This window comes from Lemur catta, chromosome 5 (assembly GCF_020740605.2).
Source record: "Lemur catta isolate mLemCat1 chromosome 5, mLemCat1.pri, whole genome shotgun sequence".
Classification (NCBI taxonomy): domain Eukaryota; kingdom Metazoa; phylum Chordata; class Mammalia; order Primates; family Lemuridae; genus Lemur; species Lemur catta.
In genome coordinates, this window is record NC_059132.1 from 109,530,707 (window position 1) to 109,554,797 (window position 24,091).

General features: G+C 36.6%; 1 protein-coding gene across 1 annotated transcript in view; it reads right to left on the reverse strand.

Annotated features, from left to right (window-relative positions):
- The window catches only part of GALNTL6 (polypeptide N-acetylgalactosaminyltransferase like 6), an 819,656-nt gene that overhangs the window by 65,238 nt on the left and 730,327 nt on the right, over positions 1 to 24,091 (reverse strand). The window contains exon 8 of the mRNA XM_045552501.1: positions 15,777 to 15,894. Coding sequence (XP_045408457.1) covers positions 15,777 to 15,894 — 118 coding nt within the window. The remainder of the gene's footprint in view (positions 1 to 15,776; positions 15,895 to 24,091) is intronic.

Genomic DNA, 24,091 nt, shown 5'->3' on the forward strand with positions numbered 1-24,091 from the left:
CTCCTGCTTGGGGAATTTGTATTGGCTGTTGCCTCTGCCTGGAATTCTCTTCTTCCAGAATTTCACATGGCTGATTCTTTCATCTCCTTCAAGTCTTAGCTCCAAATCCTTGCCCCAAATACCCTCTCATCCTACACTTTCAGGACTCATCACCCTTCTCTGCCTGTATTCCCATAGCACGTATCACCTTCTAACTCAGTAGATATCTCACTTATTTATTGTGTTCAGTGTTTGCCCACCTAACCCCACAGCAAAAGCAAGGATCTGCATGTGTTCCGTTGAGTGATGTACCCTACGCCCCCAGAATAGTGCCTGACACATAGTTGGCCCTTTGTAAGTATTGGTTGGATGAATGAATGAATGAATTATTGGCTCATTAGCATAAAGTAAGGTTAATTCCAAACAACTGAGTTACTTAATAATAAGCCATTCTGTAACTGTCATTAAAAATAATAGCTGTAATCTCTAGTACATTCAAATGCAAATTTCAAAGTAATAAGCTATCTTGAGCTTATTTTCATTCATAAGTGGTTTATTATAAAATAAAGAAATGGCTGATGTTAAAAATACAGCACACTATCTGTAAATAAGTAATTACATTTATGGGACAGGAAAATAACTTTCTAATTGCATGGTATGAGTTGGGCAGGTTAAAGTTGAAAAACTTCTTAAGACTAGTCAACCATTTTACCATCCATCTAGAAATTATAATATTGTTAACCTGAAAAGGTTTGGTGTATAGATATTGAAAAGGCCCAAGTCTATCATTAAACTACTTTTCTGGGTTAGATGTAATAAAAACTACACCTTTTGGCCTGACTTGATCTAGAAAGGGCATCTGTGGGAAGCTACACCCCCACGCACCATTGCTTTTCTTTATTCTTGGAAACCTGGGTTTTGAGGTTCTTCTTTGAGATAGAGAGAATAAAAGAACAGCTTATTTTGACCTGTCCTTGTTAGGTAGATATCGAGGGGTTCTGGGTCTCCTAGGGATGGAAGTGGGTGCTGTTGCCTTGGTGCAATTGCCCCACCTGGGAAGAAGGACGAGGGTGGGCCCTAGACTCCCATCTTGGTCCTGCCCCACTTTGATCCTGCCCTGAGCTACTGCCATACCCGGGGTAGGAGCAAACACCTTATGAATCAGCCAATCATAACTTAGCACACTAGCTGCAAAAGAATGCAGAGGACCCTCTCTCTAGCCCCTGGGCCAAGCAGCATAGGTACCATAGAGTACAGAAGTGACCTAGAACAACCCTCATGCATAGTAAGAATCAGGTCATGCAACTCCCAACTGTCCAGTCAAGTAGTTCCATGCTGACCTCTGAGGCCCCAATAATGCTGTCATGGGGATTTGGGTGAAGGGCGTGAGAATGGTATGGAAAGTTTTCTGTAACTTTCTATACAAATACCTTTTGAACTGAGGGGCGGGCTTGCTTGCTTTTTATAGATCTATACGTTAGATGCATTAGAGTGTTTAGATTATATTTCATTTTTTTTTTGTTAGGGAAAAGTGACAACCAGAAAATATAAAAGTTTGAAAAAAACTTCAATATTAAAAAAATATTTCAATAGGAAGTCCAACTGACCTTAACACAAGTACTAAATTTGTGTGTAAATTGTTTTCTTTTTGCTCACTTTACAGCTATCTGTAAAAGCTAAAATAAAATTAAACAAGGAATTAGGAAAATGCCGTCAGACATAAAGAAAGTAACAACTGGAAGGAATTCAGGCTTGCCCCTAGGCTTATATCTAATAGACATAAAATTTAACTTGAAAATGCTCTGTTCCACCTGAGGTACCTTTTGTGGGGTAATTGAAATGAATCTCAGACGGGCATGTGAGACATTTAGCAGCTGTTTCTGTTTATCTTTGAGTTTCTGAATGAGTTTAGAGTCATTTTAATATTTTCTTTGGAATATCAATTCTGGGCATGTTGAATTAAAATGGATATTTTTATGTCACCTAGGCTAAATATTGTAGGGGAAAAAACCCATAGGAACAACTCTAGATATTTTCTGGTGAATCTGGAGGTATATTATGTGCCATAAAAAGGCTTCTGTCACATTTTAGACACAAAATGCAAACTATACTTTGAGGTACTTTGCAGGCTCAGAAGAAAGGAGCAGCCTCTAATATAGCTGTGTCATAAAAGCAATGAGAAGGTATATAAAATATCTCAGAATCATCCTTGGCATAAAAAGGATTTCTAATGAGCACATTTTATAAGGCTGAATTTATTTCTCACAAAACCATCTGCACAAAGCATTACCATGATAGTTGGTACGGAGATGGCTTAAGGGAACAAAAAGGGTACATACACTCTTAAAAATGAGATTGGGTTGTACCCTTCCAGGGAGGCAAATGAACTATTTTAAGAGCATAAATTAAACACTCTAGGAGGTTTTTGTATTTTCAGACACCTGTGGGGAAAGTGGAAAATGCTTATTAATTAAAGCTGTAGGTTATTTGCCAGCATCCTGGAAGCCCGTCTTGGGCACCGGGAGTGAGAGAAGTTTGTGAGTGTGGGGGCTGAGGGGCAGAGGGAGTGGCTTGGGGACAACCTCCTTTCTTTGGGATGCTTGCCTGTCATTATTTTCTAGTTTCTCCTACAAGTCTGCGGGTGGGTAACACATGGAACATTTGAACCAACAGTGCTGTGGTGACGCCAGGATGAGAGAGGTTCGGGATTGGAGGTGAAAGAGGGTGCGGAAAAGAAGCCCCCTGGGTCCCGACGCAGGGAAGGGGCCATTCCCCAGGACACCATTGCACAAATCGCCCGTCCTCTTTGCTCACGGGTCTCCAGGTGGACCCAAGTCCTTCCTTCAGTTCAGAAGTTGTGGCCTCATCTGTACCTTGGATTTGTTTCTAGTGTTTGTATTTACACAATCCTGAGGTCCAAGTAAATATATGTTAACTCAGCACTGCAGATTAGGAGGTGTTTGAAAAGGCCTTTCTGACCATCCATTCTAAAGCCTCTCTCCATGAAGATCTTAAAGTCAGGGCCTACAGAGACCACCTGTGTGTATGCAGGCAGGTGTTGGCTTTCATATGGGGCCAGCAAACAGTGCAGCCCGTTCCACCTCCTTCTGCCTTGGCAGGTAGGTGCAAATATTTAAGAAACATTATGCCAGACAAATATAACTGTTTTCTATTCTGGAGATCTTGCTTTGTAATATTGGCTGGTTTATTTCCTTTAGCACTTACCAAGGTCAGAAATTATCTTGTTTATGGATTTATTCACTTATTTATGAATAACCTGTCTTTCCTCACACTGAATTCCAAGAGGTAGAGACCTTGTCATTCCTGTTGACTAGAATATTATATAATTCTCAATAATAATATAATTTTCACATAATAGGCTTTCAATCAATATTTGCTGGATACATGAGAACATCTGTGAATATTGTCTTCATGTGAAGCTATAATTGTAATTTTATTTTATAAAACATATATACTATAGTACATATGTTTTATATATCAATTATTAAATATAAATAAAAATGTTTACCTCCATTTTTATTTTGGATATATGTCCTTTCCTTTCTTTCACGTACCAGTAGGTTTAGATATTATCCCATGTTAGTAGAAAATAAAATTGTTGCTTTCTTTTTAAAGGCCATACTATAGTCTATAGCATAGATGGCAGATAATTAGTCTCCTAGTGATGGATATTTAAGTTTTTCCACCAATATTAAGATAAATATCCTGTATATGTATCATTTCATACATATGTGAGTTTACCTTTGGGTTATGTAAATAGAAATGAAATTGTTGAACCAACACATACACATTTTAAATTTTGAAGGATATTTTCTAATTGTTCCTTATAAAGGTTGTACTACTTTTAACTACTGAAACTGACGATGTTTTCTGAGAATGTTGTTTCTCTAAACCCCAACATGTTGTTATCAAAGTTCTTGATTGTTGCCAGTCTAACAGGTGAAAGATCTATCATCACAATTTTAATTTGCATTTTTCTTATCATAATTGAGGATGAATAACTTTCAATGATTAAGAGTTATTTCTATTTATTTTCCTGTGAACTGTCTGTTCCAATATTTTGCCTTTTTACAAAACTGTTTTATTGATTTGTAGAAAATCTTTAGGTATGAAGGGTATTAGTTCCAAATAATTTTTTCCAGATTACCATTTGAGTTTTGTCTTTTTTATTCTACATAGAATTTTTTTATGTGGATGAATTAATCTTTTTAAAGTTACTTCTAGTTTTTTTATTTATCACACTTAGGAGACTACCCACATTTTAATTTTTCCATGATTCTTATAGTTATTGTATTTTTCATTTTTTTTTTTTTTTTTGAGACAGGGTCTCATCTGTCACCGAGGCCAGAGTGCAGTGGTGTCATCATAGCTCACTGCAACCTCAAACTTCTGGGCTTAATCGATCCTTCTGCCTCAGTGTCCCAAGTAGCTGGAACTACAGGTTTGCACCATCACACTCAGCTAAATTTTTTTATTTTTGTAGTGATGGGGTCTTGCTTTTGTTTAGGCTGGTCTCAAATTCCTGGCCTCAAGAGATCCTCCCACCTTGGCCTCACAAAGTGCTAGGATTACAGGCATGAACCACCACACCCAGCCAGTATTTTTCATTTTTATGCATAAAATGACTTATCTTCTTCGGATCTATTTTTGCATGAGGTATAGATTCAATTTTATTTTTTTCTCTGAAATGGGTGTGTTGTTTTCCCATACTATTTACTGAGGAAACCACTATCCCTTTCTTGATCTAAAATGTTAACTGTATTTTCTGCTAAATTCACATATTTATCTGGGTATCTTATGCTTAATTCATATATTTAAATTTTGTTCCATAGATATTTGTGTTTATTAAAGGAAATTTTATTATATATTTTGTTATTGGCTTTGGTTAATCCCCTAACATTTCCCCCCAAATTTTCTTATTATTCTATTTATCTGTTTCCCGTTATAAACTAGAAGCACTTTGCTTAGCTAAAAAAAAAATTCCTGTTACCATTTTTAGTGTGATTGCATTAAATTTATAAGTGTGCTCAGGGAGAATTATCTTCTTCATGAATTTTTACTTATTCAAGTATTTTTTGTGTCCCTCAGTAGATTATAACATTTCTTGATAGAGGTTTGCACATTTCTTAAGTTTATTTCTAGTTGTTTCCTTTTCTACTATTGTAAATGGTATTTTGTCTTTATTCTTTGGGTGGTCATTGTTTGCATGTATAAAGGCTATTGTTTTCTGTATATTTATACACACGTATACATGCACACATATTTGTCCACACACATTTTGTCCAGGCAACTTACTGAATTTCTTTTTGTTTACAGCAGTTTTTCAGTTGGTTCAACTTACATTGTTCAGGTGGGTCATATTACTGGCAATGAACAAAAAATTTCCCTCATGCTTTCCAATTTTCATTTATCTTATTTTTATCTCTTGTCTGGCTATATTGCTTACTATTTTCAGAATAACATAAAATAACATTCAATAATAATTTAATGAGAAAATTCCTAGAGTTTTCTCATTAGGCAAGCTTATGGCTTTTGAGTTGAGATATATTCATTACACAGATATATTTATATTTTAATCATGCTAAGTGTAGTATTCCCTCCATATCCATGGTTTAGCTTTCTGAGGTTTCAGTTACTCGCTGTCAACCACAGTCAGAAAATATTAAATAGAAAATTCCAGAAGTAAATAATTCATAAGTTTTAAATTGCATGCTGTTCTGAGTAGTATGATGAAATATCACATCCTCCCATTCCATTCTCCCCAGGACACGGATCATGCCTTTGTCCCACATCTCTGTGCTGCCTACTCCATGGCCCGTGAGTCACCTAGTAGCAGCCTCAGTTATCAGCTCCACAGCCGCTGTAAGTGACCGTTATTTTGCTTAATAACAGCCCCAAAGTGCGAGAGTAGTGATGCTGACGATTCAGATATGCCAAAGAAAGATCGTAAAGTATTTCCTTTAAATGAATAGGTGAAAATTCTTGACCTAATTAGGAAAGTAAAAAAAAATCATATGCTGAGGTTGCTAAGATCTACCCTAAAAACGAATATTCTACCTGTGAAATTGTGAAGAAAAAAAAAAAGAAACTCATGCTAATTTTGCTATTGCACCTGAAACTGCAGAAATTTTGGCTACAGTGTGTGATAAGTGCTTAGCTAAGATGGGAAATGAATTAAATTTGTGGGTGGAAGACATGAACAGAAACGTGTCCCTGTTGACGGCAGTTGGGTTGGTACTACCTGCAGTCTCAGCATTCACTGGAGGTCTTGGAATGTGTCCCCCATGGGGGACACATTAAGTATTAAGTATTTTGCTCAAGAGTAGATTGCAAATTTTGTCAAATGCCTTTATATTACCTATAGGGATGACTGTAACCTTTAAAATGTACTATTTCAGGTGAATTCATTAATACATAACCCAATATTGAAACATGTCTGTGAAAGCTTCACTTAATTTAGTGTATTAGAATTTTGAGCTGGCCCCCAAATTTCCCCTGTAGGGGTGCACACTTTTGTATAATCTCTTCCCTTTGATTGGGGGAGAGACTGAATCACACTTGTGATTAGGCGACATAATATGAAGAAGGTGAAAGGATTTTGCAGACATAATTATGGCCCTAATTTATTTAGGTCATTAAATAGGAAATGTCGAATCAAAAGTTTAGTTTATTATATCTCAAACAAGAAGCAGTACAATTAATCAGAGTGTGTGCCTGAACTATCGAAGCCTCTGAGTTAAGGGGAATTTTCCTGGGTAGGTCTGACCTAGCAGGTGAGTCTTGAAAGGGAACTTGCTTCTTCCTGAAGGAAGATATTTGATGATTTTGAAATGTGAGAGGAGTTCTATTGCTGGCCTAGAAGAAGTAAGTTGATTAATATTGATAGAGAGAATAAGCAAATTTCTCAGGAACAGAACCAAATCTCACTAGTTAGTTAAAATCCCTGCGATAACTAGGGAAAGAAATGGAAGCCTGAGTTTCCATGTTTTCCAGGAAGGAGAAGAAAACACTATTGAAGCTGGTGTGCAGGGCAGATTGAGGCAGTCGGGTGGGCAGATAATCGATGGAAAATTTCATGGTTTATGACTCAGTCTGTTCATTTGGTTTGTGTGGTGATTGGGAGGCACTGTGAACTTTTAAGAGGAAAATAAAGCAACTCAGGGAAAGAATTAATAAAATGTTGGATAGATTAAAAGAGGAGAAAGATGAGAGGTGGAGAGGCTATGGGAGAGGTTGTTTGTGTCTTGAATTATTACTGTGAATGTGGGAATCAAATGTATTTTAAATAATACTGAGGATGAAGAATTGTGATAAACTAAGTCTCCAGGCTGTTATTGGTTGGAAGAGTCAGCTCCTCCAAAGACAGAAACTTCTCACATTTATCTTTGAATCTCAAGAGCTTTGACCAGGGCTGGCACATGCAATCAATAAGTAAATATCTGTTGAATGAATTGATGACCTGTGAGGGCTGAACGACTGTGAGGGGTAAGTTAACGTTTCCTTAAATGTCTGGACCGCAAGCCCACAGCATAGGAAGGATGAGGGCACACAACCACTGTGGCTGCAGTCCACTGAGAGTGGTTTTGAACAGGCTGTGGGGCTCCTAGGTTTGCTAGAGTCCTCCCAGGGCAGATGGTGTCACACTCCTCTCCCCTGGGCCCCTGAATGCTTCCGCACAGCCGAGGCTGTTGATCACCAGCCCTTCTGGCACTATAACTGGCCCGGGGACTGTGGGATTCACGTGGGGCCATGCTGCGAGCTCCTGCCTGGATCCAGACTTCATGCCTTTTGCCAGAGGATTCTGCGCACAGAGTCGGGCCTTCCTCCTACATCTCATGTGGGTGCCTAATTACTGCTCGTCATCACTGGTCACTTTTAGTTTGAGAAATGTTTTCTTCAACTGAAGGACTGGTCTTTTGAAAATGCCAACATTGGAACTTTTATCTTTGGGGAATAGATGTAAAGATGCGCTTTGGAAAATTAGAGAGTCATGGTAATTTTAATATGATTTCAGTAATGTAAACAGTAGACAGCATTTAAGATGGGGGCTGTCTCTTCCACCCCACACTGAGCAGTCTGCCTTGCACGAGGTCCTCTTTGTGTCCAGGTGCAACTCCAGGCCGAGTGCCTGGAGCCATGCCTGCCGTGCATTAAAGGCTCAATGGAGGCCGGCTGAATTATTGACTAAATGCTTCCCCCCACCCTGCAGCTGCTAACCTAGCAGCGCTGGAAAGACAGCTGGATGGTTCTGGGCCACACGGGAGCCAGGTTCCCATTAAAAGAGACTGAAGGCTGGGCACAGTGTGGAGAGACCATTTCTCTGGAGAGGTTTTTTTTTTTTTTCCTCAGGTGACTCCTGAAAATTATACTAGATTGGCTGTTATGTTACAGCATGAAATTTACTCATCTAGTCAGATTTCTAGAAAAATAAGAGAAAGATATTTACAGAAAGAGGGAATTGAGGAGCACTCTTAGCCAAATACTACAGGACTAAAAACTCAGTCTTTTCTATAAAGCAGAGTTTTCTGGAAATATGTTCATTCAGTGCTGGAATCTTGAGGTATACTTTAATGAAATGATTCTTTGTTTGGGGAGTAAACAGCAAGAAAAGATGCCTGCTAATGACCATTCATAAAAGTCTGGATTTAGAACATTTACGTTCTGTACTTACAACAATTTCTATATTATGGTGTAAAATAGACTAGCAAGCTCTCATGATCCAGGCATGTTTCCCAAACCTTAAGTGCTAACTGACGAGTGCATATCTTTCAGTGCTTTACACTGTAAAATTAAATGCAATTTATGGGACAAGTCCCCAAATGCAGGCATTTGATTTTTCTCTTTCAGTTTTATTACCAATTAACAGAGCTATTCATAAACGCTTTTGATTCCTTTCACACAGAGAAAATTCGTGCTTCGCTGCAAATTCTACCACAGCCTGTTTAAGTTTGTCCTCTTCATGTTACAAATACTAATAGGGAGGGACAGGAACCCCAAGGTCAGCAGACAATAGCCAGAAGAATGAAGGGATATGTCTGAAATGGGACCCTGTTAAGACATAGCTGTCACCAAAGAATCTGTCATTCCAACCAAACAACCTGGGGCAATTTAGTCCTGAACTTCCAGTGCTGTTGCCATGGTTTCTAGACAAAGAAGGCAGGGCTGCATTCCAATTATATCCCTTCAGAATGACAGATAACTGAAAAATAGGAAATGGAGTAATAAAATCTCAGGTCACCCAGAAGAGATGTGATGGATACAAGTGACAGAGGAGTGAGAGACCTAAGTATATGTTTGCCAAAAACACCTTTGTGATTTAGAATGCAAATGTATATTCTGCAAACTCTCCAGGTTTTCAACAGCAATTTTACCCATCCTCCAGTTTATCATTTAAAGCCAGGTATCTCTTGCTTAATAGAACTTTTCTTAATAACATTTTAAACTTAAGGAATTCATGAATTAATAGAATTTAAGAAAAAAATTTCTTGAACTGCAAAAACTAAAAAGTATCCCTTGAATTCTGATGATATTGCCAATACAGCAATGCCATTTTTTTTTTTCTTTAAAGCTGGGATGAAATGGGATATTCTTTTCTCCCAGTTGAAGGTCCTATTGTAAACTTAGTACCCAGCTAATTTTGGGCAATATCTGATAATCAATAGTACTTTGCCAGGATCAGTAGAAAGTTTGCTGCCGTGCTACTAGGCTATAATGAAAAGACGATAGCTTCTGTTCAATGAGATGAACCATTAAGTAGGGATCAATCAAACGGTTAACAGTTAACTTGAGAATGGCGTTGGTGGATATGATTTGAGTGTCAGAAAATTTCATGTTTCTGTAGTCTCTGTAATTAAACAGAAGTGGAGCATTTTAATCCCTAACTGACACTGAGTAATTTCTTTAACCTTTAAAACTTAAAAAAAAAAATTGGTCTAAAAAATCTTTAAAACTTGAAGTCTCAGTTTCTTCATCTGTAAAGTAGAATGATAAAATCCACCGTTTAGAGTTACGATTTTAAATTAGATAATGACATAAAGCACTCAACTCAGCATCTGGCATATACTCCTAAGTAAATGTAGAGAATGCTATTTCTATAATTACTACTACTATTATTATTACCTGCTGTCACATACACTGTAATAAGGTGTACAACTATTGCTATAACAGAGGAACCCAAAAGACATTGGCAAATTCAAAGATTTAAAACAATGCATTTACCAAAAGGTTAAAAAAAAGGCTTAGATGTGAAATTAGATGTATTTGAATAATGGACAAAAAAAGCACTAATTTAACAAATGGTATTTCCAGTATTACTGCCAGCATAGTGGGAGGGAAAATTCTAGATGTTCTGAAGCCTGCAATTATGCCTCCTGAATTTCTCTTTGGGGATACTTATTTTATGACACTTTGAGGACAACATAACATTGCTGTTAACATGTTGAATATAGCTGTTACAGTTTAATAAAAATCAGTGTTATAATTTGAATTTTATGTATAAATTGGAAAAGTTAATTGGATTCTTACGTTTGACTTGCACTATGTTCAGGATGCATTTTTTTCATCAGCAAGAACTGACTTGATTTTATAATGGAAGTAATTAGCAAATATTGATTTATTTAGAGATTTCTGTATGATAAATGTTGCAAGAATCAACCTATACATCTATGTAAATAATGACTGTGATAAAAGAAAAAGAGCTTTTTTTTTTTTTATGAGACTGCTTTTTCCAAAAGAAAAAGCCCATCTTGGCAGTTGGATTATAACCTTAGGCACTTTATTTTGCTTTGCTTAGCTTCTTCATATGTTATGATAATTTTTTTTAGTTCATAAATTCTGAAATTTGATACTTCTTCATAAATATGCATACATATCTGTGTGTATATACGTGCAATAAAGTATATACTTTTACTGAGCATTTATGGTGAGAGCAAGTACAGCTTGTCCAATTTTACATAAAGATAATTCAAAAACTTGTTCATTTGGGACTTATATGAAGAAGAGTTTTAATTTGTCATTTATATTTTTAGGCTCACTCTTCTGTTATTAGAATTGTGAAATAACTGGTTATGATCAAAATCTGAACTATTAATACTATTTCTAGAAAAAATACAAAGAGCAAAAGCTGCAATAACTTAACTCCTTTCATCTTAATTTGTCTCAATTCTTCCCTCTATGTGCTTTCCGTGCTTTAAAAGGAATGCACTTGTCAGTGGAGCAGATCTGTCGGCACATCAAGTCTCCAACCTGCACGTGGAAGTTTGAATTATTTCTTTTGTATATGGCATGGCTACTGAAAGATCAGAAGTAGGTAGTTTTTCTTATCCAAAAGCTCCCTTGAGAAGGTAACCTGCACATATCCCCCACAGCAAGAAGAATTCTGCACTCATCCATAGTCAGAGTCTCTCTGCAGGAGCCCCAGCATTCAGGCAGGAGTTTGTGAAACCTTGGTGGAGCCCAAGATCTAGAGGGGGTTGTTTTAAGAGTGCAGACTGACACAAAGGTGGCTGTTCTGCCCTATCCAGCTTGCTTTTGGGGTCAAGCTCAGAAACAGCCCAGTCCCCCAAGGGGCTTGGCTGCAATATCGTTTGCAATCAAAACTTTTGCAACCAAAACTATCTGTCAAGGGGTCCAGAAGGGATCTCCTGCATTAGTGCCCTGGTGGAAAGGTTCATCTGCCCACTGAAATTGGTCTTTTCAGTGACCCTGAAAATTGCCCTGTGGTATTACTCCAGCCCTCCTCATCCGAGGCCCCAGCTCAGAGCTGCTTGTATAAGGACCCGGAGGGAGACTCACCCGTATCTCATATCCTGGGAGCCTGAGCTTCCCTGATGGCCTCTCCAATTTCTATCCACAGCAGATCCCAAGGGGACCGAAGGTGACTGGTGCCTTTCGCTGCAGTCAGGGAACTATCCTGTCCGTGCAGGGAGCTCCTGGAATGTGCATATCCTCTGAGCCAATGAAACTGGGCTGTCCAGCCTCTGCCTCACAGTAGGCCCCAAGAGGGCCCAATCTCAGTTCCAGCCCCTCCCACTCCAGTTGAGGAACTATCCCATATGGGCTGAGACACGCTGGGAGGCATGTGCCTGTCAGAGTCAAGGAGATGCGCTCTCCAGTCTCTGTCCTATAGCAGATCTCAAAGAGGCCCAGTCAGCTCCAGCCCCTCTTGCTGCAGTCAGAGAACTATCCCATCTGCACAGGTCCTCCTGAGCCAAAGAGACCAGGATCTCCAGCTTTCATTCCATAGCAGATCTTGAGGAAGTCCAGTAGTCTTAGCTCCAGCTTTTCCTGCTGCAGTTGGGGAACAATCCTATCTGTGCAGGAGCTTGCTGGGTGATGCACACCTCTCTAAGCCTAGACCAGGTTTGCCAGCCTCTATCCCACCACAGATAGCAAGAGGAGCCAGCTTGGCTCTGGCCTCCCTTGTTGCAGCTGAGGAACTATCCTGTCTGTGCAGGGACCGGCCAGAAGATATGCACCTGTTTGAGCCAGTGTGACAACCATGCTAGCCTCCAAACCATGACAGATCCTGAGGATGCCCAGTCTCAACTCCAACCCCCCTTGCTGCAGTTGGGAACCTATCCTGCCTGTGCAGAGACCTGCTGTGAGCCATGCCCATCCAGGCCCCCAGGACAGTCTTCTGGACTCAGGTCCCTGAACAGAGTTCCCACATAGCCCTAGTACCTTCTGTGGGTCTTCCCCAGAACCATATAAAGTAAATATTATTAGATCTAGCAGGACAGATAAGCTACAATATAATAATAATAGGAAATTTCAACACCCTACTGTCAATAATGGACAAATCATCCAGACAGAAAATTAACAAAGAAACATTGGAGTTTAATTATACAATAGACCAAATATATCTAACCGGTATTTAAGAACATTTCATTAACTTCTGCAGAATACACATTTTTCTCATCAGCACATGGAACAGTCTCCTGAATAGACTGTATGTGAGGACATAAAACAAATATCAAGTTCAAAAAAGTTAAAATCATATCAAGTATCTTTTCTGGCCACAGCAAAATAAAATTAAAAATGAATAATGAGAGGAACTTTGGAAACTGTACAAACATATGGAAATTAAACAACATATTCCTGAATTACCTCAATGACTCAATGAAGAAATTAAGAAAAAAATTTAAAAATTTCTTGAAACAAATGAAAATGTGCATACAATATACCAGAACCTATGGTATATAGCAAAAGTATGAGGGAAGTTTATACCACTAAATGCCTACATTAAAAAGATAGAAAGATCACAAATTAACAACCTAATGTCACACCTCAAGAAACTAGAAAAAAAAGAACAAAAAAGCCCAAAGCTAGCAGAAGAAAAGAAATAACAAAGATCAGAGCAGAATTAAATGAAATGGAGACCAAAAAATCAACACAAATAATCAATGAAATGAAAAGTTGGTTCTTTGAAAAGAAAAACAAAATTGACAAACTTCTAGATAGACTGACTAAGAATAAAAGAGAGAAGACCAAAATAAATAAAATCAGAGATGAAGAAAAGAACTACATTACAACTGTTACCACAGAAATAGAAAAGATCATTAGAGACTATTATGAACAACTATATGCCAACAAATCGGAAAACCTAGAAGAAATCGATAAATTCCTGGACGCACACAACCTACCAAGACTGAACCATGAAGAAGTAGACAACCTGAACATACCAATAATGAGTAATGAAATCAAAGCAGTAATGAAAAGTCTCCCATCTAAGAAAAGCCCAGGAGTCACCAATAAATTCTATCAAACTTTTAAAGAAGAGTTAATACCAATTCTACTAAAATTATTTCAAAAACTTGGAGAGGAGAGGATATTTCCAAACTCATTCTACAAGGCCAGCATTACACTGATACCAAAACCAGACAAAACACAACAAAAAAAAAAAAAGAGAAAGAAAACTTCAGGCCAATATCCCTCATAAACTTAGATATAAAAATCTTCAATGAAATAATAGCAGATTGAATTCAACAGCACATTATAAAGATCATTCACCATGTTCAAATGGGACTCATCCCAGGGATGCAAAAATGGTCCAACATAAATGCAAATCAATAAATGTGGTGTATTATATCAACAGAATCAAGGACAAAAGGCATATAATCACTTTAACAGATGCTAAAAAAGTATTTGATAAAATTCAACATCCAATCATGAGAAAAACTCTCAACAAATTGGGTATAGAAGAAAAATAACTCAACACAATACAGCCCATATATGACAAACCCACAGTAATAGCATACTGAAAGGGGAAAAATTGAAATATTGTCCATGAAGATCTGGGAAAAAGGCAAGGGTGCCCACTTTCATCACTTTTGTTTAACATAGTTCTGCAAGTGCTAGCCTAAGGAATTGGGCAAATGAAAAAGTGAAAAAAATAAAGGGCATCAAAATTGGAAAGGAAGAGTCAATTCATCCTTATTTGCAGAAGATATAATCTTATATTTAGAAAAACCTGAAGAATCCACCAAAATCTTTTAGAAATTATAAAAAAATTCAGTAAAGTTGCAGGATACAAAATCAACATACAAAAATCACTAGTTTCTATATACTAACAGTGATCAATCTGAAAAAGAAATCAAGAAAGCAATCCTATTTATAATAGCTCAAAAAAAACCCCTAAGAATAAATTTAACCAAAGAAGTGAAAGATCAAGTAAAACTATAAAACACTGCTGAAAAAATTGATCAGGACACACAAAAAAGGAAAAGACATCCCATCCTCATGGATTAGAAGAATTAATATTATTAGAATGTCTACACTACTCAAAGTGATCAAGAGATTTAATGCAATCCCTATAAAATACCAAAGACATTCTTCATAGATATAGATGAAACAATGCTAAAATTCTTATGGAACGAGAAATATAAAACTTATCTCATAAGAATAGTTAAAAGTAATTCTGAACAAAATGAACAAACCTGGAGGCATCAGATTACTTGATTTCAAATTTTATACTACAATGCTATAGTAACCAAAATAGCATGGTACCAGTATAAAAACAGACACATAGACTGACAAATCAGAATAGAGAACCCAGAAATAAATCCACACACAGCCAACACATTTTTGACAAAGGTGTCAAGAACATACAATGGGGGAAAGGGCAATCTCTTCAATAAATGGTGCTAAGAAAACTGGATATCCATATGCAGAAGAATGAAAACTAGATCCCCATCTTTCACCATAAACAAAATTCAGCTCAAAATAGATTAAAGACTTAAATGTAGGACCAGAAACTATGAATCTACTAGAAGAAAATATTGGGGAAACAGTACAGGACATTGGTGTTGGCAAAGATTTTTTTGGTAAGACCTCATAAGCACAGGTAACAAAAACAAAAATAGACAAATGGGATTATGTCAAGCTCAAAAGTTTTTGCACAACCAAGGAAACAATCAACAAAATGAAGAGACAACCCTTATGGAATGGGAGAAAATATTTGCAAAATATCCATCTGATGGGATTAATAACTAGGATATATAAGGAACTCAAAAAACTCAACAGCAAAAAAACAAATCATGTGATTAAAAAATGGGCAAAAGACCCCAGTAGACATCTCATGTACCTCCAAAATATGTACAGTGATCATATATCAATAAAAAAACCCCAAAATTACAAAAGCTCGCTTGGGAAGGTGACATGGCCATTGTCATTATTAAGTCATCTCACAATATAAGGTCACAAAGCAACACGATGATATTCTATCAGAACTGTCAAAATTGCACAGACATATTGTGAAGAGGGTCTTGGGGGCTTACCTTAAAAGAGATTTCATACTGTTCTCCTCCCCAGATTTCTAAACCTGGATCATAGCCACCCAATTCCCAAAACCATTTTCGATCCACAGCAAAGAGACCTCCAGCCATAACAGGAGACCTGTGAAATGAACAAAATAATCTTTAAAGGACTATGAACATTAGAGACAATGGAATTATGTTTCGAAATAAAAACAAACTTCAAGCTATGTTTTAGTGATCTACTGCATGGAGCTATGCAACACTGGTTTTCTGTAAGTGGATATGGGATTCTCACTGGGCCTCTTACTGAAGTGGACCTGGAGTGGGGAGGAGGGAAGCATCCTTGTGACCATTAAACTTTGCAGTTCAGGTTCTAATTCAACCAGTGCCCTGCAGAGCCACATTTGCTTCATCTGTTCATCATTAGACAGAAATACATGAGTAGTAGTAACTGATATTTTGAGAAATATCACTCAATTTTATGGCTTTTCCTCAAATTGAAAGGGATCTTCTACTATCAGACAGCTAAAAGTATCAAAGCCCTGTCATAGACAATATCTTTGATTTAATCTCTCAGTATGCATTCACCAAACATCTACTATGTACAGGTCATGTTTAATTGATAGACTATAAGTTGGTTGGCTAGAATAAAATAACCAACCAGAATTGGTTATTTAATTAACATGACATAGTTGGAATTTAAATTAGTTTTTTTCCCATTTTATATTATTATTTTTAGAGCTTCTCCTTTCTAAGAAATATTCATTTTGGTTAAACAATCATTTTCAAGTGTTTCATTCCTGCTAGGATGTATTGTAGTTATGTTGCTATGTAATAAGATAATCACTGAGTGGACCTTGTCCTAAATATTTTTGCGATTCAAAGGTAGTTCTTATTTCTTTGAGTGCTCACTATGTGCTAGGCTTTATCTTTACCTAAATACCTTGATTAATACTCACAGCAACCCTATGAATACCATTCCTATGTGTGGTTTAAAGCAGCAGACAGAAGTTAGGGATGTTGAACAAGGCAGAGGCTAGTGTGTGGTGGGCCTGGGCTAGACCCAGGTCTTTTGATTTCGAAGCGTTTGTGCTCTACCACCACATTGTTTCTGTTTCGATGTTTAGGGTTGAAGAGAGATAATTACATACACATGGACATAAAACAGAGACTACCTTAATGCAGACCAAGAAAATCTGTAAAAACAACATTGTCAACATAATTTATGTGACAGTTTTGAAAATCTTTTGAAACATAAGATATTTATAAATAACAGTACAAGGGATTAAATGTTGATATACATTTAAAAATGTGTGTATATAATAGACACCAATTTACAGACCAATTGAGGATTTATTCTTGGTAATATTTTATGAGGCACTTGGACAACCTAAACCTGAATTTGTTTAAGCTGTGTCATATATTTCAAAGACTTAGCATGTTAAGATGGTCCTTGGTCTAATTACTTCAGTTTAGGAATATATTTTTTGCAAGTGTAGACTCTATGTAGATGGAAAGATTAAAAGGCTGGAAGAGGAATTTATTTTTCCCCCTAGGAAAGTGGGCAGGATTCAGAAAATAATATAAAGAATCTCATGTAATTTTTTATTTTGTTTGAAATAAAAATCCTGTAATCAAATGTACCTTACTTCATCCCTCTCTCCAGAAAACTGATCTTTTTCAATTTTTCGCTCACGGAATTTCAGAGTGGAATTATAGCCATAGCTGGAACAAAGTAAGATTGAAACATTTATTGGATGCAGCTACCCAGCGAACACTACCACAGTGTAATCATTACTTCTGCAGGACTTGGTTCTGAGTAATCAGAAATTCTCAGTCCTATTCAAGCTGAACCACAAATAGAAAGATCCTGCCATACAAATATATTCTCATTTGATTGTGTTAAAATGGGAACAAAGTGCATCAAAATTTACACTGTGCATAATGAATCTCAAAACTAGAACTATAAATATAATATTAAAGATATTGGGCAAAAGAAAGTACTAAATTAATTTTTTATTATAAATAATTTGTTGGAAACAATAATCTTGTTTTATTAATGAATTTATTAAAAATGTAGTGTATTTTAGGTTAATTTTATATGCATAGTAACATAAATTCAGATGGGTCCTCCTTACTTTCATTGGTATTTCTACCAAACCCAAATAAATCAGTGTTTCCTATATTGATTGGTGTGAATGACTGGCAAGAAGCAAACTTTTTATTTACTGTATTTATGTATTTGTTCATATTTGTCCATGAATTTTTAAAACAGCTTAATTGAGGTATAACTGATATACCATGAATTTCACGTATTTTAAGTGTCAAAACTTGGCAAGTTTTGACTCGTGTGTGACCCTGTGCAGCCATCACTGAAAATGAACCTACTCGTAGTCCCCTAAAGTTTCCTCATGCTTCTTTGTGGTATCTCCCACATTCCCTTCCAACAGGCAACCGCTGATCTGATTTCTGTTGCTATAGATTAGTTTGCATTTTCTAGAATTTTATATATATGAAATAATACAGTATGTACTTTTAGAAAGGTCTGGCTTCTTTTGTTCAATATAATTATTTCGAGATTCATCTATGTTGTAGCATGTATCAATAGTTCATTCTTTTTTAAATTGTTGAATAGATTTCTATTTGCTTGAATATATCACAGTTGATTATCCATTCACCTACTGATGGACATTTGGGTTGTTTCCAGTTTGGGGCTACTCCAAATGAGGTTGCCGTGGACTTTGAGTACAAATGTGTGTAAATGTGTGCTTTCACTTCTCTTGGGGAAATTCCTAGGAATGGAACAACTAGATCATGTAGTAGGCATAGGTTTAATCTTTGAAGAAACTGCCAAACTGTTTCCCAGGTGGCTGTACCACTTTAGATTCCCAGCGGCAGTGTTTGAGGTCCAGTTGCTCCATGTCCTCACCATGCTTGGTCAGTCTTTTGAGGTTTAGTCATTATGATAGGTGTATAATGGTATCTTCTTGTGTTTTTATATTGCATTTCCATAATGGTTGATGATGTTAATGTGTTTGTATCATTTTTCTTTTTATCCTGGTAAGTTTGGCTATAGGTTTATGAATTTTATTGATCTGCTAAAAGAACTAACTTTTGATTTCGTTGATTTTTCTCTATTGTTTTTCTGTTTCATATTTCATTGATTTCCATTTAGTTTTTGTTATTTTGATTCTTCTGCTACTCTGTATTTAATTTGTTCTTCTTTTTCTAGTTACTTAAGGTAGAAACTGAGATCATTGGATTGAAATTGTTTTTTCCTAATGTAGGTATTTAGTAATATAAATCTCCCCTTAACTACTGCTTTAGCAGAATCTCACAAATAATATGTCATGTACATGTTCTCATTTTCATTATGTTCAAAATATTTTTAAATTTCCCTTTTGTTTTATTTTTTGGCCTATAGATTATGTAGAAGTGTGTAGTTCCCAAATATTTGGGGATTGTATGGAAGATTTTTCTGTTATTGATTTTCAGTTTAATTCTATTGTGGTCAGAGAATTTAATTTATATGACTTAAATCCTTATAAATTTATTGTGACTTTTTAATGGCTTATAATATGGCCTATCTTGGATAAATGTTCCATGTGTATTTGGAAAGGATGTGCACTTTGTTGCTATTGGGTGGAGTGTTCTATAAATATTTGGTCAGGTTGGTTGATAGTGTTGTTCAAATCTTCTATGTTCCTATTGATTTTCTGTTTCCCTGATCTATCAATTAGTGAAGGTGGGTATCGAAATCTATGACTATGATTCTGGGTTTGTTTATTTCTTTTTGCTGTTCTATCAGGTTTTTGCTTCATGTTTTTGTAGCTCTGTTAATAAGGGCATATATGTTCAGGGATTTTTTTGTGTGCTGGATGAATTGACCTCATTATCACTATGAAATGACTTTATCATCCCTGGTAATATTTTTGCTCTGCCATCTATTTTGTCTTGATATTAATATAGTCACTCCAGCTTTCTTTGGATTTGTATTATCTAAACACTAGTATTTATAACTTTTTCTGTCTTTTTACTTTTAAACTATTTGTGTCTTTATACTTAAAGTGGTTTTCTTATAGGCAACATATACTTGCATCTTGGGTTATATAGACCCCTCTTCTAATATGGTTATTCATGTGTTCAGGTTTAATTAAATCTATCATCTTCCTCTTTGTTTTCTCTTTGTGTTACCTGTTGTTCCCTTTTCTCCCTTTTTCTGCCTTTTTGAGTAAATGAATATTTTCATGATTTCATTTAGTATCCTTTTTTGACTTAACAAAAATTCTTTGTTTTCTTATTTTAATGTTTTTTCTTGCTTTTTTAATGGTTTGTAGCATACATCTTTATTTTATCACAGTTTATGTTCCAGTGACATTGTGCCACTGCGCATATAAGAAGCCTTGGATAGTATGCTTCCATTTCTCTTCCCCTAAGCTTTGTACTGTATTATTATACATTTTACTTTTACATATGTTATAAATCCCACGTTGTATTGTTATTATTTTTGTTTCAGTGGTCAATTATCTTTTTAAAAGATTTAAATAGCAAAATTTTATTATGAACACAATTTTATATATATGAAATTATATTATGGGCACCATTTCTGTATTCTGTTGGATTCAAGTGGCTCTGAAGAAAATTTAATATTGTGATATATTACACACAACTGAGTTTGTGGATTGAAATTCATACTCCACCACACAAGGAGGAGTGAATTATTGTGCAATGTTGTACTGAAGTTAGTAAAAATGACTATTCCTCATGTATTAAGGATGAAAGATTTTAATGTGTAACATTGTTTTTTCATCAGAGGAAATGAAGAAGGGTAGTTTATTATTTTCAGCATGTTCTTCTGCTCTCTGTTTTCCATTTAATTTTTCATAATAATTGCTTGAAATTTTCCCCATGGGTTCCATTGCCTACAGTATTCCTTGATTTCTTCCAAAATATTCTTGCTAATTTTGTTCCCCTGGGAATGTTAACACACTGTAGATGTGTTTTAATGCTGCTCTGTCTGCATCCATGTAACTTTTAACATAGTAATGTGATTTATGAGTATTGCTGACAATATTACAAATCAGGCTTTGAGTTTTGCTATTAAAAAACACTTGTTATCCTTGGGATACTTTTTAAAATTGATGTGACCATGAAGCAACATGTTCTTATTGAAGATTCTTTATTCTTCAGACCCTAGAAATATGACTTTTCTGAATACTAAATGGAAATCACTTTTCCATTTTATGTTAAGTCTATTGAACTAGGTAATAAATATGCTTTCCTTCTTACTTAAGGTAGACTAGTTACTTTTCTATAGCAATTTTTATGTTCCAAACTTAGGTAAATTTTAAATTAATGAGGCTATTAATGTAAAAGTATACTAAAAACGTTCTTTATTTGGTACCAGGGAAAATTCTTTATGTTCAAATTAGCAAATGCATTTGTCAAAGTATGTCTTTGGTTGTCTTCGCTAAGCCAAGATATAGGACCTAATGCTTGAAGCCTGGTCCTGTGACCCCCACAGCATTCTAAGGAGTTGCTGCTCTCCCCAATACCCTCTATTAGAGATAAAGATAAGCATACACAAAAGAAATCAGTTTTAAAAATTTACTGACTATTCAAACTTAGGCCCAGTAATCTAAAGGAAACCCTCAATTTGGCCTCTTAGAAAATAAATTGGCTCTTAGTCTCCATTCATTTCAATAGCCACAGTGAGAGCTCTGGACATGTGGGCTGCGATGTGAGTTTGATCAGAGATGAAATGGCAAAGCTGCCCCTCAGGACTCAGTCAAGCCAAGACAATCAACATAAAGACGAACCACATCATTTTCAATTATGTGATCAGAACTTTTTAGTTGGCCCATAAGTCAGAGCACTTGCAGCTAAAATATAATTATTTTCAACTAGAATTCAATTGTTGAGTAACATGGTATTTCAGATTAAAACACAAGTTTTAAACAGTTTTATTCTTTTAAGTATTAAAGCATTGCTTAAATTAGAATTTTGAAAAGAGTTACAAAATCCCTATTGACAAATTTATTTGTATAATTTATCTTTAAAAATTATCTTTTTTTTTGTATAATTTCCTTATTTTTTACAGTGTCATGAGGGAGTCCATATAAGGATGGGAGAGAAACACGGTGGTGTTATGCCAGGAGGTCATCACTCTAGGGGCAAAGAATGAGGTGGGCCCTGGGCCGGGAGGAAGGGTCCTCTTTGGAAGGTCAGGATGCAGAAGTGGAGGGAAAACTGGTTCCAATCACAGAAAGCTGTGCTTTCTCCTGCCTTATCCACCTTGGGACTATGGATATGTAATGGGAAAAATGGCTCTGCTAATGTAGAAACTGAATGAATTACGTAGGTGAAGAGGTTGAACACTGAGACCCAGGCCTGTGCCTGGAGCCAGCAGTGCTGAGTAACCTGATGTCACTCTCTGGTCAAAGGATGCTGAGGAGTCCTTAGACAAGTGACTGATCTACGCCTTAGCTTCACGGCACTTCCTACTTCTTCCACTAGACTGCACCAGGCTGCCAGGTTTTTTTTTTTTTAAATAGGAACAAGCAGCAGCCCCAGCAAAAATAGCAACAGAGATTTTCTGCTTTTCTTTCTGAGAAGCAATAGTTAACTTGGACCTCATCCTAGGAATCAGGGATTCTTTGACTTACCAAGTAGAGGATAAACTCCAAACGTAACGGCATTAATTAGATGAGGACATCAGATTTGTTAAATTTGCACATTAAATGGATTGTGACCTTGTGTGAGACAGTAACAGTACTGGTCCCAGTGAATCATGGCTTCCTGTGTCCATGCCCTGTTTGGTCCACTCACCCCCACACTGACTTGCTTGGCCAGGTGGCTTGGTTTAGCCAACATCAACGAATGTGGCACAAGCAGAGGTCTGTGCACTGGGGCTCATGCTCCCTCTTGCTGCTTCGGGAAACCTGTTTCCCTGTGGAGAAGCTTGGGCTCGCCTGTTGGAGACACATGGCCCAGCTGACATCAACTTGAGCTACCAGGCATGGAAATGAGACCGTCTTGGATCATCCAGCCCTAGTTGAGCCATCAGATGGCTACTGCCACACGGGTGACCCCAGGCATAGGGTGACCAACTGTCCTGGTTTGCTGCAGACTGATAAATTTCCCACAATGCTGAACTTTCAGTGCTAAAACTGGGAAATTCCCAGGAAAACCAAGTTGAGTTGTTTACCCTACTTAAGAGACCAGCAGAACCACCATTTAGTCAAGCTTTGTATGAATTTCTCAGAATTGTGAACCAGCAAAACGGTTGCTGTTTTAAGCCACTGAGTTCTGGGATGGTTTGTTACATGCCCATAGATAGCAGGTAACAGACCTCACTCTGAGATTCAAGCTCTTAAAGGAGGAAGTATTGGCAATTCCATTATGCTCCCAATAAATGATAATAATCCTTGATAGACGCAGACAGGATTTTGGTTAGTTTCTTATTTCTAAAGTCTGTCTGACATAGACATATTTCTTTTTTATCATCCATTTCAGAAGTTATCTCCACTTATGCCCTAGGGTATACTGCAACGCATAACTGGATTTCAGAGCTCCTCAAAATGAGAGTGAAAGTATCTCCTTAAAAATAGAAAAGCAGCTCTCTGCTTTTCTAGATTACAAATGCAAATGTTAGTGTTTAGAAAAGAGTTAGTAGAAAAGGAATAGGGCCAACTAGTTATCCAAAAGCAGGTGGCAGAATTATGACTTTTCAGCTTTTGGGATAAGATGAGGAGGAAAACAAAATTATAAATCATAGTAAAAATTTTGTACTATTTTGTACTGTGATTTATAGTTTTTATCAGACACATAAATACATGCAGTACTATGTTATGGTTTGAAAGGTTTTATAAAATTGAATATGCTTTTTGCTGCTCACTTCATATTTAGAGTAGTAGATTCCTCTGTGAAAGAATATAAAGAGTTTATGGAAGGAGAAATCTTGTGTATGTCAGTACAAATTATATAGGACATTAAACCAAAGTATAGCCATAAATATAGTGTGATGGCCTGGGTTGATGTTTCAATTAAGTTACTGGTTCTGAAGTTGCACAGAATACTGCTGCCTCCTTATCTTCAGTGGTTGGCACCGATCTTAATGTGACATGAAATAGAAAACTCTGGATGTCAAAAGGCTACATCAACAATGTCCTGTGGGTACAGGAGATGAATGGATAAAATATGCTAAATATTTATGTGACCAAGCCGCTGTTTCCCTCAGCTACTCTTCTGTGGCCAAAAAAATGGTGTGTGTGTGTGTGTGTGTGTGTGTGTGTGTGTGTGTGTGTGTGTGTGTGTATGTACAAGTGGAAGACCTA